Source organism: Panthera onca, chromosome A3 (genome assembly GCF_046562875.1).
Source record: "Panthera onca isolate mPanOnc1 chromosome A3, mPanOnc1 haplotype 2, whole genome shotgun sequence".
NCBI lineage: Eukaryota > Metazoa > Chordata > Mammalia > Carnivora > Felidae > Panthera > Panthera onca.
In genome coordinates, this window is record NC_138341.1 from 53,734,377 (window position 1) to 53,748,299 (window position 13,923).

Below are 13,923 nucleotides of genomic sequence, written 5' to 3' on the forward strand. Positions count from 1 at the left end.
TTTCTGAGGCAACAGTCATTCTTACTCCTTCACTCAGTGGAAAGTTCTAATGAGTTTTAACTTTGATGCTCAGAGTTCAGGTATATTCATTTGATACTATGAGATTTCTTCTTGTCTTGGTATATAATTTCACATTAAAAGAGACTTTATTGATCACTCTAAGCAGCCAAATCTCTGGTTAGTGTGGTGGTAGTTACCGTTTTTATGGTCTAAACTGCCATGTTTGTATGGTGACGCATAGAACCACTTCTTTTTCCACTCCCCTCTTCCCGAATTTTTTTTTAAATGTTTTTATTTATTTTTAAGACACAGAGAGACAGAGCATGAGCAGGGGAGGGGCAGAGAGAGAGGGAGACACAGAATCTGAAGCAGGCTCCAGGCTCTGAGCTGTCAGCACAGAGCCTGACGCGGGGCTCGAACTCACGGACTGTGAGATCATGACCTGAGCCGAAGTTGGACGCTTAACCGACTGAACCACCCAGGCTCCCCCTCTTTGTATTTAAATTATCTGTGCTAATGGAACTGACTGGCTCATTTTGTCTGTATTGGTATCTGTAACTAATACTATATTTCTCTACTCTTCTTTACAGAGAGACCTGTCGGGGCACAAGAACATTGTGGGCTACATTGACTCCAGTATCAACAACGTGAGCAGTGGTGATGTATGGGAAGTGCTCATTCTGATGGACTTCTGTAGGGGTGAGTATATGTCCCATACCTTAAGCTCCCATTGCTCTGGAACTTTGATTGTCAAGGGCATGGGGTCATTTCAGTTAATGTGCACTGTGCCCTAATGTATGTTGTTGTGGTTTTAAAGATGTGGAAACTGTGAGGCTAAAAGATACAGAGCATGCTGTCACGTCTTGGTTATTCTTATGGTGGCAAACAATTTGAAATGGTGGATAATACAAAACTCCCTTTTTGTTAGATTTAGGAAGGTTTGGTGCTTGTGTATGAATGAGAAAGGATGAGGGGGAGAATGAATGTGTTATTTGTGATGCTTTAAAACAAGTGATGAAGGCACATAATAAAGACCCAACTCCAGATGGACTGAAGAAACGATTCAGCCTCTCAACTCCCTCCCTCCTGTGTTCTCTTCTCCACCCACACCACCTTGTGTTGGGGAGGGGGTGGGTGGGAAATAATCCTTTTCGTCTAATGGAAATGACCTTTCCTCTCCTTGCTTGCAAGCTGTAATTGCCAGTAAGGCTCCATTCAAACGATGCTGCTGTTACCAGTAGAGTTAAGTAGTTGAAAGCTTGGAGTTTCAAGCCACATTTATCTCCGGAAATCCAGACTGTAGCATGAATTGATTCAGATTTGACTGCGTTTCAAACAGCCAGCCTGGAGGTTTGACTTTATTTTGGCTTAAGCAGCTGCCACTTATAGGCTTGGGTCACTGTCTCCTGTTTGGTGCCCTGTTTTATAATCATCCTTACTTCCACTGACATTTTCCTTGCCTTTAAAGATACTGTCCATAAGTTAAATATGTTGTTAACCCTCAAAATGTGATGTTAACCAATAATTTTAGCCTGTCTTGTAAGAACTCTTAAGCTGATTTTATAAAATACTACCAAATTTGAACTTGACAGTTTGTTTCGTCCTGTCCATTCCCTTTTGGGTGTTAAAATATTTAGAGACGTGACAGTTTGTTTCGTCCTGTCCATTCCCTTTTGGGTGTTAAAATATTTAGAGACGTGGCAGTAGGAGCATCCAGGGATCTGGATAATTTTGTAAGTGAGGTCATCAATCTTACTGTCCTGGAGAATAAATGTTGGGGTAGCATTTCTACATTCTTGGCAGCAAGTAGTTAGTGAAGCCAGAGATACCACGCCGTTCCTAAAGCACAGGCTAAAAAGCTGTCTTCTGGGGCGCCTGGGTGGCTCGGTCGGTTAAGCGTCCCATTTCGGCTCAGGTCATGATCTCGCGGTCCGTGAGTTCGAGCCCTGCGTCGGGCTCCATGCTGACAGCTCAGAGCCTGGAGCCTGTTTCCGATTCTGTGTCTCCCTCTCTCTCTGCCCCTCCCCTGTTCATGCTCTGTCTCTCTCTGTCTCAAAAATAAATAAACATTAAAAAAAAAAAATTTTTTTTTTTAATAAAAAAAATAAATAAAAAGCTGTCTTCTTCTTGCTCTTGGAGTCTATTGTGTAGTCTGATTCCTACTAAAAGATATGACAGGTTGAACCTTGGGGCCTCATCTCGTACAAATGGGGACAGTAGACCCAAGTGGTTATAGCAGGACCATATTGTCGCTTCTACTAATCTTGAAGATGTAATGAAGGCAGCTCACGTCTGGAGTGCTTTATAAAATAGACTGTTTTTGATGCGTTAGAAGAGGCACTGGATCGCAAGAAGACAAATATGGGCCCGGGAACCAAGACACTTGGGTGCCTCAGCCAGCAATCAGCTCTGTTACCTTGGGCCAGGTTGCTTCTCTGTGGACAGCCGTTCATTGTCTTGGGTAAGTCGTGAGTCTGAGTGTTTCTAACCTCTCCCTTGCTCTGTGTCCCCTCCAGGAGGCCAGGTGGTCAACTTGATGAATCAGCGCCTGCAGACAGGTTTTACAGAGAATGAAGTGCTCCAGATATTTTGTGACACCTGTGAAGCCGTTGCCCGCCTGCACCAGTGCAAAACTCCTATTATCCACCGTGACCTGAAGGTAACAGGCCGCACTGCTTCATGAAGTGTGTTCAGGGTATTTTCCATCTGCCCCGGGGATGGGGGAGATGCTTTGGGCATGTGAGAGAAAAGCTTAAGGCATGGAAACCTTACATGTCTTACATTCTGCCTGGGGAGAGAAAATAGAAATTAAAATAAAGAAAGTATAAAACAGGTATCACTTTTATTACCTAGGTAGCCTTTGGAAATTCTTTATAATCATCCACTGCCTGAATACATGCTGTTCTTGTTTTTCCTGACAGAGTCCTAGTTTTACTTTTCCAGGGTTATAGAAAATAATATGCTCGTTTAAATGGTTTGTGAACAGTGATGCTTGGTTTTTAAAGTCTCTCTCGTATTTTGCAAAATCCATTAAGTGATTATTTAAAAATTTTGTTCTACTAATTACCATCTCCTTGTAGCTGGCCTTTCGTATTCTAGTCATTTGACAGCGTTTGTTGAATGGCATTGGCAGCCGGGTAGGATTCACTGACACGTGCCATGTACCCTACTAGACGCTTTATGCACACTCTTTGGAGGAAGATGTTCTTCTTTACATTGTATAATCAAGGAAACTCAGGTCACATGACTTGACTGAGGTCATACAACCGGGAAGGAGCAGCACCAGAATGTGAAGCTAGCTCTTCTGATTCTAAATTACAATTTCTTTTCATTATCCCTGTGTTTTGAGAAACACGCTTCATGGCTAATAACTTATATCAGCAGCCCCTGGTGTACTTGTTAAGTGCAGGCTACTGGATTCTGCACTGAATCTGTTGGGCTATAATTTTTATGGTGGTGTCAGGGAAGCCCAGGAATTCATAGCTTAATAATCGCCCTGGGTGGGTTTTGTGTGTTTTAAAGTTTGAGGAACACAAGGGGCATGCCAGCATTTCTGTTTTGAGGGATTTTTTTTTCTTTTAGCTTTTTTTAAAAAATGGAGATATAATTCATACACCATAAAACTCACCCTTTCGAAGCATACAGTTCAGTGGCTTTTACTGTATTTACCAGGCTGTGCAACCATCACACTATCTGACTCCAGAACATTTCGTCTCCCCAAAGGAAACCGTGTGTATCCATCAGCAGTCGCTCTTCACTCCCACCTCACCTCAGCCCCAGGCAAACACTAATCTGCTTTCTGTTGCCTGTTCTGTGCATTTCATACAAACGGGCTCATTCAGTAAGAGGCCTCTCGTGTCTGACATCTTTCACCTAACGTAATGATGTTGTCAAGGCTTATCAGTGTTGCAGCGTGTAGCACCACTTCATTTCTTCTCATGGCATGATATTCACAGTGTAGATAGACTACATTTTGTTTATCTGGTCACTGATAGACATTTGAGTTGTTTTGACCTTGGATATTCCGAACGAGACTGTGAACACCTGTGTACCTGTTTCAAGTGGGCACATGTCCGTTCTCTTGAGCATCTACCTAGAGGTGGAATTGTTGGGTCGTGTGGTAACTACGGTTAACTCCCTGAGGAACTGCCAAACTGTTTTGTGGAGTGGCTGTGCTGTTTCTATGCCACCAGCAACACATGAGGGTGCCGTTTTCTCCACATCCTCACCAACCCTTACCGTCCTTTTTTATTTTAGCCATCCCGGTTAGTGAAAAGTGGTACTTACATCCCGGCGTTTCTGTAGTAAAGCAGTGAGCTTAAGGGAACATAGGTACATAACTTCAAAAGCCTTAGATAGCCTCCTCCAGTGTCCCTCTACCCACAGTCAGCCCTTTTTCTAGTAGGAAAGGGAGAATACATTTCAGTAAGTATTATGAGCCTAGCAGAGTACAAGTACATAATTCTGTGGAACGGGGTACAGTAACACGGTATAATACGGTTCCTACTTCCCAGATGCTTTGGTATTGGTGACAGGATATAAATGAAACAAATGAACATTTAGATTTGAAACAGAGACAGGTGAAATACAGAACTTTGTAGAACAAAGTGATGAACAAGCAGAGTTATCAAGCTGCTTAACGTATGATCGGGTCGCGGGACCAGGTAACGGAAGTTGGAATCTTCTGGAAAAGTGGGATTTTACAGGCTTGTGGGATTTAAGTGGTCACAAAGAGGATGAAGGACATGTCAGGCAGAGAGCAGATGCTGAGGGCTACCTAGAGAAGGGGACAAGGAGGCCTTAGAGCATGCGTGTCCGTCTCCAGGCACACCTGTGACACAGCAAGTGCCTGCCAGGGCATGAAGGTGAGGGCAAAGGAAGGAGGCAGAGAGGGCCACTGAGCACCCTTGTAGAGAGTGCTGATCCCGTGTTCTCGAACAGAATCTTCCTTTATTTTAACTGGATTAAATGAGGCCTCAATGATGAATCATTGCATACCTGTAAATAACACCTACCTAATTTGCACATTCCCAGCATCTCAGTGCTGCTGTGAGGCGGTTGGTTAAGTGTCGTCCAGTGATAGGAGCCTGAAGTACAGAGCTCAGGGTCCACCTGGGGACAGGAAGTAGGATGGGAGTAGGAGCCCCGGACTCTTTCTTTGCTGCCCTGAATGGTCCATGAGATATTTTAGCAGAAGAACGTGGAGCAAAGTGGAATTGGAGGAGAGGCTGCCACGCTGGTTCCCAGCTCATCCGTAGCCCTGTACCCCTTGACTCTCCTCGGTGCTCCTGAAAGTCAGCACAGCGCTGGCAACACGCTGTGGGGCTCTGTAGTTGTGTTTTAATGCATGGTGAAGACTGTCAGGCCTGCTGCTGGGCTGCCGGGAGTGATTCAGGAGACTTTGTTTCCATTTCTCCTCTACCTTGGAAATAGGGAATGTAAATAGGGGCCCCTGGGAGGAGGCCTCGATTGTGATGGTTCCCAAAAAGTCCTGTGGCTGTTAATTGCAGTTATTGACTCCTGGTTGTTTTGACTGAAGGTTTCCCAGACTCCCCATATCTTATACTCTGTGCCATATAGCTGTTTTGGTTAGCAAATTAGATTTTATTGATTTCTACTAATATGTGCCCGGTGGGCAGTCAGTCCGTTTGCCTCCCGCACTGCCAGCCTCCTGAGGCCTGACCAAAAAGTCCCTGTGTGCCTGTTGTTTGCCATCACGTAGTCTCGGACACTCTGAGCTTCATGTCCAGCCACTACAGTCCTAGCGGTAGCCAGAGCCTAGAAGTTCTTAATTCTCCTGTTGGCCAGAGGAGGTGCTGGTTGCTGATCTGTAGTTGCTTCTCTAAGCAGATTTACATTTGGTGAGGAGGCACCATCTTGAATAAAAGTCAGTACGACATGGAAAAGAGCATAGGCCAGGCCAGGTGCAGATCCCCTTGTGGAGTCAGTGCCACCCTGGGTCTGCTTGTTCGCACGCAGAACAGAGGAAAAGCCCCTCTTGCCCTGCCTGCCACGTGTGTGGTCTTTCTTTCAAATTATGTGTGGGAAATAAACTGAAAGCGGTCCCTATCCTGAAGCAGCTTATGTTATAAAAATAACCATTACCAAAGTTCTGTTCGTTATTGGAGGTCTTTCTTCAAATACGATAATTTAGCATATTAATCATTTCCCTGTTTTTGTTTAATTTTTATCTCTCTGAGGAAAGAAAGAGATCATTGCAGATCATGGGGTCATAGAGCTGGGAAGGTCACCTAAGCCAGCCCTTTCCTATTACCAATGAGGAATCCTCTGCCCAGAAAGGCTGTGACCTGCATAGCTAATTCTGTGGTCAAACTAGAACAAAGGCCAAGGGTTTTTACTCCCCATTTTGGTGTTTGTTTGTTTTTGCTCTGTTACACCATGCTGTCTGTCCAGGCACTTAAGAAGGGGTTAAGATTTAATAAGTGCATTCAGATTGAGAAAGTCACGAATGTCTCCTCTTTCATCAGAAAAGAGATTTTGATTTCGTGAAGTACAATAGGATGAAGATTCTTGTCCCATTTTTAGAATCACAAGTTTGAACACCTACATTTATCTAATCCTCCAAAATTTCTAGTGATTGAAATGCCTGAATGCCATATCTGTTTGGAATAATGTGAAGAGGAAGGGTCAGTAGGAGGTGGCTTTCCAGACCTTTTAGCGACAGCTGTAAGCAGAGTTTGGGAGTGACAGCTTTAATAACCCTCTTAAGCCGATGGGTTGGGAAATAAGGTCAGCAGCATTAAACCCTCAAAGAGCTGGAAGACTGTAGGATTGTAAGCAGTGGTCACCACCATTAGGCTTACATCCTAAGGGACTTTGCCAAAAACAGATCACTAGGAAAGTTCTCTGGAGCTTCCAGAAGATGATACACGAATGTCCAGTTGGTTGTCTCCCTTCCTTGTCCACCTTAATTCCTCTGGGCCCTGTTCTAGACCTGTCCTGAGTCGCCTCCCCTCTAGACAATTGCACCCGCCCTCGTGTTCTCCCTTCTCCTCTCTCACCATGCTAACCTTCCTAAAACACCTCTTTCCATCTGCTGAGTGTCTCCCTAGTGGCCTTCCTCAGTCTGCCCTCTGTCAGCTGCTCTGGTCCTCTCTCTTTCTCCCTTCATGGTTGCCGGTGTGAACTGCCCTCATTCCTTGATGGCATAATGCGTATCAGTGCAGCGGTGAGGGTGTAGCTTCAGCACGCAGGCAGACTGAGCCCCATCCTGCCCTACCAGCCTAGTGACCTCAGGCATGTTAGGTAACTGGGCTCCACTTTCTCATCTCTTAACTGGGGACAATAAGACTTTGTAAGAATTTGTAAGAATTTCATGAAATCCTGTAGGTAAAAGTACCTCCTAGTGAGTGCTGCTAGCTGCTGATGCTATTGTATTGCTATTGTTATTGTCATCATTCCTGCTTCTCTACCTTTGGTTCTGTTATGAGTTTCACTCACCTAAGTCCTTCACTTCCCCAAGGCCCAGCAGTATCCGGCCTCCCCATTCACAAGGGCGCTAGCCCTTAGTATGCCCAGTCCCATGTCCTCAGTTCTCTTTGTGGCACTGGTGCCCAGCACAGTACTGTCCCAGCCAAGGTGGCCTGCTTCTGTGCCTCAGATGCCTCAGGCCTGCTCCCTCCTCTCCTCTGAGAGTGCCCTTCCCCCAGGGGGTCTGTGGCTGCCCTTCATTTGGGTCTCTGCTCACCTCATCCCAGTGACCTTTCCAACTGTGCCATTTGCACAGTATTTACCCCTTACATGTATTTAACCTGTTGCCTTTTTTTTTTTTTATAACAGTTATCACCACCTGGCAATTATACTTACTCCCTTACTCTCTTCCACTAGACTCTACACGACACGAGCAGCTGAACTTGGATTTGTTCATAACCTTATCTCCAGAAGCTACTTGGCATATAGTAGGAGTTCAAATGTGTGTGTGTCTCTCTAAAATGAGTGGTAATAACTTCTTAGGTTTATATAGGGAGACTTATAGTTTGCTCTCACATACATTCTCTTGCTTGCTTCATAACAACCATGATAGAAATAGTATTAGCTGTACTTTGCAGATGAGAAACAAGCCCAAAGAGGTTTAAAGGTTTGTCCAAGGTCAGACATCTAAATAGTCCCTGAGCTCTTCTGACCCCCAGGTCCAATGTGGTTGCCGCGCACCAGGCTCTGTGTTAAGTGTGCTGGTGGTGACGAAGGGCAGCGGCCAGCTTGATCTTGGAGGTTTCCACGGGTGTTACAAGTCACAGGGACAGACTGAGAAGGTGCAGAGGGTGTGGCCGCTGCTGAGGTGGCTGCTGCTAAGCGAGTTCACCTTCGCAGTCTCATGATCCTCCCAGCAAACCTGCAGAGCCACTGGAGCAGGGCTTATGGTTCTTACCTGCATTAGTATTTCTTTGATATCGATAAGGCTTTCCCCTACGTTGGTATTTCTGGCTTTAGGTCCACTTTTGTACACACCTTTACTTTTTAACTGCTTTTCCTGCAAATACAGTCTTGTGCAATGTTATCTTTATGGGAAGGTTGATAACGGTATAACTGCTGAGTGCTGCCACTCTGGAGCTAACCAGAAATACAAACCGAGTTTTTTAGGTGAGGGGGATAAAAACAAGACAAAAACCCTTATGTGCCTCATCGTTATTCTGTCTTTTGTCTACTCAGTTTTCCTTCCCGCTGACCCCCTCACCCCCACCCCCACTGCCTCTGGCCCAACCCAGTGATTTTGGTCCCTGGAACTACCTCATTTGTATTTTGATGTGAACTCACTTAACAGTGTTTTAGAATGTACAATCTAGCATTAGAAGAATAGAAACTAATTTGGGAAGGGACTGAACACATATAATGGGAGATGCATGGTTTCACGTGAGACCAGGAAGGAAGATCACTGCTAATGGATACTGAATAAGGGATGGAAGGGTATCTGGTGTATGTAAAATACTTGACTGGGTATTGCAGAAGACACACAGGCATAGTGTAATTATAGACCAGAAGTTGGCAAACTTCTGCAAAGGACCAGATAGTAAATATTTTGGCTTGTCAGCCAGATAGTCTGTCACAACTACTCACCTCTGCCACTGGAGCTCAAAAGCAGCCATAGACTAGAGGATAAGTAACCAATGGGCATGGCTGTATTTGGCCCAAAGGTCTTACTTTGGCAGCTCCTCCTATGGACAGTGAGTTCTGCAGATTTTGTAGGATAGCCATGGAAGGTTTTACTGAGGACTTGTGACTTGAGCAAAGCCCTGAAGAATGGCTACGATTTGACAGGTAGAGAATGAGCACTTGAATAAAATGATAAACCAGGCGATACAGGGAATATTTACGAGACACTGAGCAAAGCAGCCTAGCTAGTGGTTAGACACCTGGTTCCTCATTGACTAGATTCCTATTATGGGATATTTGTGAACATAAAGGACCAACGTAGCCCTGTCCTTAAGCTTGTATCCAGTACACTGGGCAAATGTAGTCATCATACCCACCTCAGTTGGTGGATACTTATGGGTGGGGACTGTGAGTAATTCATCTGCTTCCTACCCTGGCAGAAAGGTAATTACCTGCCTTTCTCTAGAATGAAATTGCCTAGGTTTGCTTCCCAGCTTCATCACTGTGAGTCTCACTCTCCACATCTGTAAAACAGGGATATTATTATATTATTATGAGGATAATCCATGTAAAGTGATGAGTACAGTAGTACTCGTAATAGTAAAAGCTCAGGAAATCGTAGCTGTTCTGTTTATAACCTCTAAAGTAGATTAGAAATATTAGTATTGTTTTGTCGGAATTATTTTAGATTCCTAAAGTGAGTATATGTTCAGGATAGCTTGACTGTTTTACTTTGTGTAAATAGGTTAAACTGATGAGTTTTTTTTTTTTTTAATTTTTTTTAATGTTTATTTATTTTTGAGACAGAGAGAGACAGAATATGAACGGGTGAGGGTCAGAGAGAGAGGGAGACACAGAATCTGAAGCAGGCTCCAGGCTCTGAGCTGTCAGCACAGAGCCCGACGCGGGGCTCGAACTCACAGACCGCAAGATCGTGACCTGAGCCGAAGTCGGACGCTTAACCGACTGAGCCACCCAGGCACCCCTAAACTGATGAGTTTTTGAAAAGCTGTAGATGGTAGAAATATTTGCTTCCCTTAGCCTTGTCTCTGGAGAACAAGAGCATATCCATGGGAGATGATAGCCGTAGTTCATACTGCCTTATGTGGCTAAAAATCCCAAGGTCAAAATTCTAGGTTAAAGTGATTGTAGGTTAACAGTGCCCCAGGTGCAAAAGCATATCCTTTCTGGAAGAACAATAGACTTTAAACTCCGGCCTCATAGGCTTCCCCCAGATGAATTCCAAGGAACATGAGTTAACAGCAACAGTAACAAAACCCCTCATAACAGTACCAGGAGTGAGACTCAGTAGGAGTAAGAGACAACAAATAAAAGAATCAGTTTGCAGCAAAGACTTTAGGTATTAGATTTAGGAGATACAAACTATAAACATTTTTATAATACATAATGTAATTTTTAGGAGAATTAAAGCAAGTATAGGTAGAAACGAGTATTGGAACAAGAGACTATCACAGTTGACCGGATTTTTGTTTGTTTGTTTTTTTAAAGAACCAATATGTGCAGTAATAGGGTCTGGGTATTTGGTGGCTCCCATCTTGCTTCTGACAGACATACATACACACAAACACAGTATTAAATGTGTTCCTCTTTTTTAACTTTACCATTCAACCAACATTTCTGTACCAAGCACAATGGTAGGCACTGGCAGAGAAGACTACAAACGCAATGAAGAGATGGTGCTTGTCTTTTTTTTTTTTTTTTTTTTTACATTTATTTATTTTTTGAGAGACATAGAAAGACAGAGCACAAGTTGGCGAGGGGCAGAGAGAGAAGCGGACACAGAATCCGAAGCAGGCTCCAGGCTCTGAGCTGTCAGCACAGAGCCTGACACAGGGCTCGAACTCACAAACCGTGAGATCATGACCTGAGCCGAAGTCAGACGCCCAACCCGACTGAGCCACCCAGATGGGTGGCTGAGCCACCCCGAGACGGTGTTTGTCTTTAAGGAGCCGATAGTAGACTCTGGCCTTTGTTTTCCGAAGGTGATCAGTCTTTGGAAGGCTGAAGACAAAAGACAATGGAGACTATAGACTTACTGGCCCAACAAGATTTTTTGGCCGCCATTTTACTGCCCACGCATAGCTAGGTCTGTCCTTCAACATACCGGTCAACGCAATTCACCTAGACCAAAAATGACTCAGTACATCCTGAGTACAGAAGTGCGCACTATTTTGGAGTTATTCTTGCACTGGCATACTCCTTTGATACCAGAGATTTCTGTAGATTCTGGTCTTTGTAAGCTCCCTTCTACCTGGAACTGCTAACTCACTGTCCAAAGAATTCATCTACAGAAAGATAAGGTAATACTTCAACAGGAAAACTGGACATTTGCCCACAAGCCTTTAATCACTTTGAGAAGTAACTAAAATACAGCAAATGTTTATTAATTCTGGAAATTCTAACTTAGTGTAGTAAAGAAATTGATATGTGCACGTATAAGACTCCAGTGAAATCACTGACGTCAGGAAGAATGAAGTACTGAAGGGCCATGGGGAAAGAGTGACATTTGTCTGAGTGGGTGCTTGAGGAAGGCTTCAAAGAAGAGGTGGCATCTGAACTGGAGTTCGGAAGATGAATGGGATATTGATAGTTGGCTAAGGGGGTGGAGGTCATAGAGCGTATTCTAGATGGAGAGAAAAGCATGAAAAAAGATACAGAGACTTAAAAGTATTAGGACTGTTTCTGCCAAGGTGAGAAATGTAGCTGGAAATCTAGGTAAGTGGGACTCATTTCCCCATTGTGGACTTTCCTCTATTTACCCCCTCTACTCTCATTTTACCCTGTTACTGTGCTTTTCTTTTTGTTCACTTGGGATGACCCCTGGCGAGATACTTGGTGGGGAAGAACTTTCCTGTGCATATTAGTGGGATTATCAGAAATAGAATATTTATGTGACTATGAACCAGATTTTCATATGCATTACTAAATAATATCTTGGATCGGGTGGTTGGGGAATGTTTTTCAGGTTGAAAATATCCTCTTGCATGACCGAGGCCACTACGTCCTGTGTGACTTTGGAAGCGCCACCAACAAATTTCAGAATCCACAAACTGAGGGAGTCAATGCAGTAGAAGATGAGATTAAGAAGTAAGCCTTTCCTCTTCTCTCGGAGTTTCGTCCATTTGCAGATCAGCAACATTACTTTCAGCTTCTGGATGAGAAGGTCAGGGTGGAAAGACCAGGGTGCTAGTCATGGCCCCCCTTGTCTCAGAGCATCGTGTTGGGCAGTGGGATTGTTTGATTTTAAGAGGAGGCTGTGGAAGTGGTTTGCAAGCGTTGGTCAATAGCGTAAAATGAAGGAATCATACAGCGCTTTATCAATGGACCAGTGGTCACTGTACACTTTTGACTTAAGTCACACAGCCCTTAAAAAGCTGAATGGTACACAAACCATAGAGGTACTGTGATGTTTTTAAGCGGAATCACAACTATGACATTATCAGTCAGTTGGATGTGCTTTTCACTGAACCCTGCATTGCTGTGTATTCCTTCTTGCTCCTAAGGAGGTCACCAATCTAATGGAATTAATGGTAATTAGGAATGTGAAGTCTCTACAGATACTGAATCACTGACTGCCATGAGAAAAAGCTTCTTTAAATTTCTGGCTCCAGTTAAGAACCTGACCCATTTTCCCCTATTGTCAAGAGTGTTAGATTTTTCACAGGCCATAATACTACTAATAATCCAGAAGTCTAGTATGCACACCTGTATCCTGACCCTCAGTCTCCTTTCCTGCATCACTCTTGGCAGCCAAGCCTGGGGTGGGAAGACTTCCGGTCCAAGGCTCTGGTGGACACCTAGAGCACGGTGCCCTGTGGGCTTTAGAGACTCAAGCAGCATAAGTCACATGCTTGGCCACACCAAGACGCTCTTTGAAGCGGAGCTTGTACTCCTCTTTCCTTGAGCCAGAGATAAGGGGAAAACTCTTGCTTCATTCCTCTTCCAGCAGCAGAGATTCGTCCACCTCCCACCTCAGCTGTTCTTTCCGCTGTTGTGCAGTGTCTCAGCCAGCATTACACATCAGCATTGAGCCACACTTAAGGAAATTACTATTTTTAAAAACAAATCAGCAAGACATGATATCGAACAGTAAGGATTTGCAGAAGAAGATTTTTTCATTTGAGGACCCAAGAAAAGTTGCTTTTAGAGTTTATTTAAGTGCCTTAGCATCTGGGTTGCCACACGCTCTCAGATAGAAGGGCTGCTTCTAAAGGGCCATGGGTGTGTACCCAGGACAGCTTTTCATTTTATCTACACTACTATTTCCTACTCTCTTCTGCAGATTGCTCCCAGGGAACTAGACTTTATTAATATAGACATGAATGTATTTAAAAAGTATTTCTGCTACCCCTGGTTTTTAACGATAGCATTGACATATTTAACAAAAACCAAATCTCTTGATTGTAGATACACAACGCTGTCCTATCGAGCACCAGAAATGGTCAACCTGTACAGTGGCAAAATCATCACTACGAAGGCAGACATTTGGGTAGGTGTCAACTAACCTATCCGCATCTCAGATACCAGCAGTCTTGACTGTAAATTCCCAAGTCTAATCCAGGCAGTGCCATAGCAAGCGTGGCCACTGTACCATATCACTGTCTCCCTATCTCTCAGAGTTATTCTTGGGGTGACCTGCCACTGCTCCGTGAAGCATGTCAAAGGAAATTATTTTAGAGCTCTGTGAAAATTATTCAGGTGACCTGCCCGTTATTTAGGTGGTTTTCATATATGTGTTACTAGTTCCTAAGAGCAAAATAACTGAAATACTTGTTCTTTTTCGGAACATCA

The 13,923-nt window shown here is 44.0% G+C and overlaps 1 protein-coding gene across 14 annotated transcripts in view; it reads left to right on the plus strand.

Moving 5' to 3' along the window:
• AAK1 (AP2 associated kinase 1) overlaps nucleotides 1-13,923 on the plus strand; it is a 173,403-nt gene that overhangs the window by 94,666 nt on the left and 64,814 nt on the right. For all 14 annotated transcript variants that reach the window (XM_060659225.3, XM_060659250.3, XM_060659286.3 and 11 more), the window contains 4 exons: nucleotides 591-699; nucleotides 2,517-2,659; nucleotides 12,098-12,219; nucleotides 13,540-13,621. In XM_060659225.3, the coding sequence (XP_060515208.3) occupies nucleotides 591-699; nucleotides 2,517-2,659; nucleotides 12,098-12,219; nucleotides 13,540-13,621 (456 nt within the window). The remainder of the gene's footprint in view (nucleotides 1-590; nucleotides 700-2,516; nucleotides 2,660-12,097; nucleotides 12,220-13,539; nucleotides 13,622-13,923) is intronic.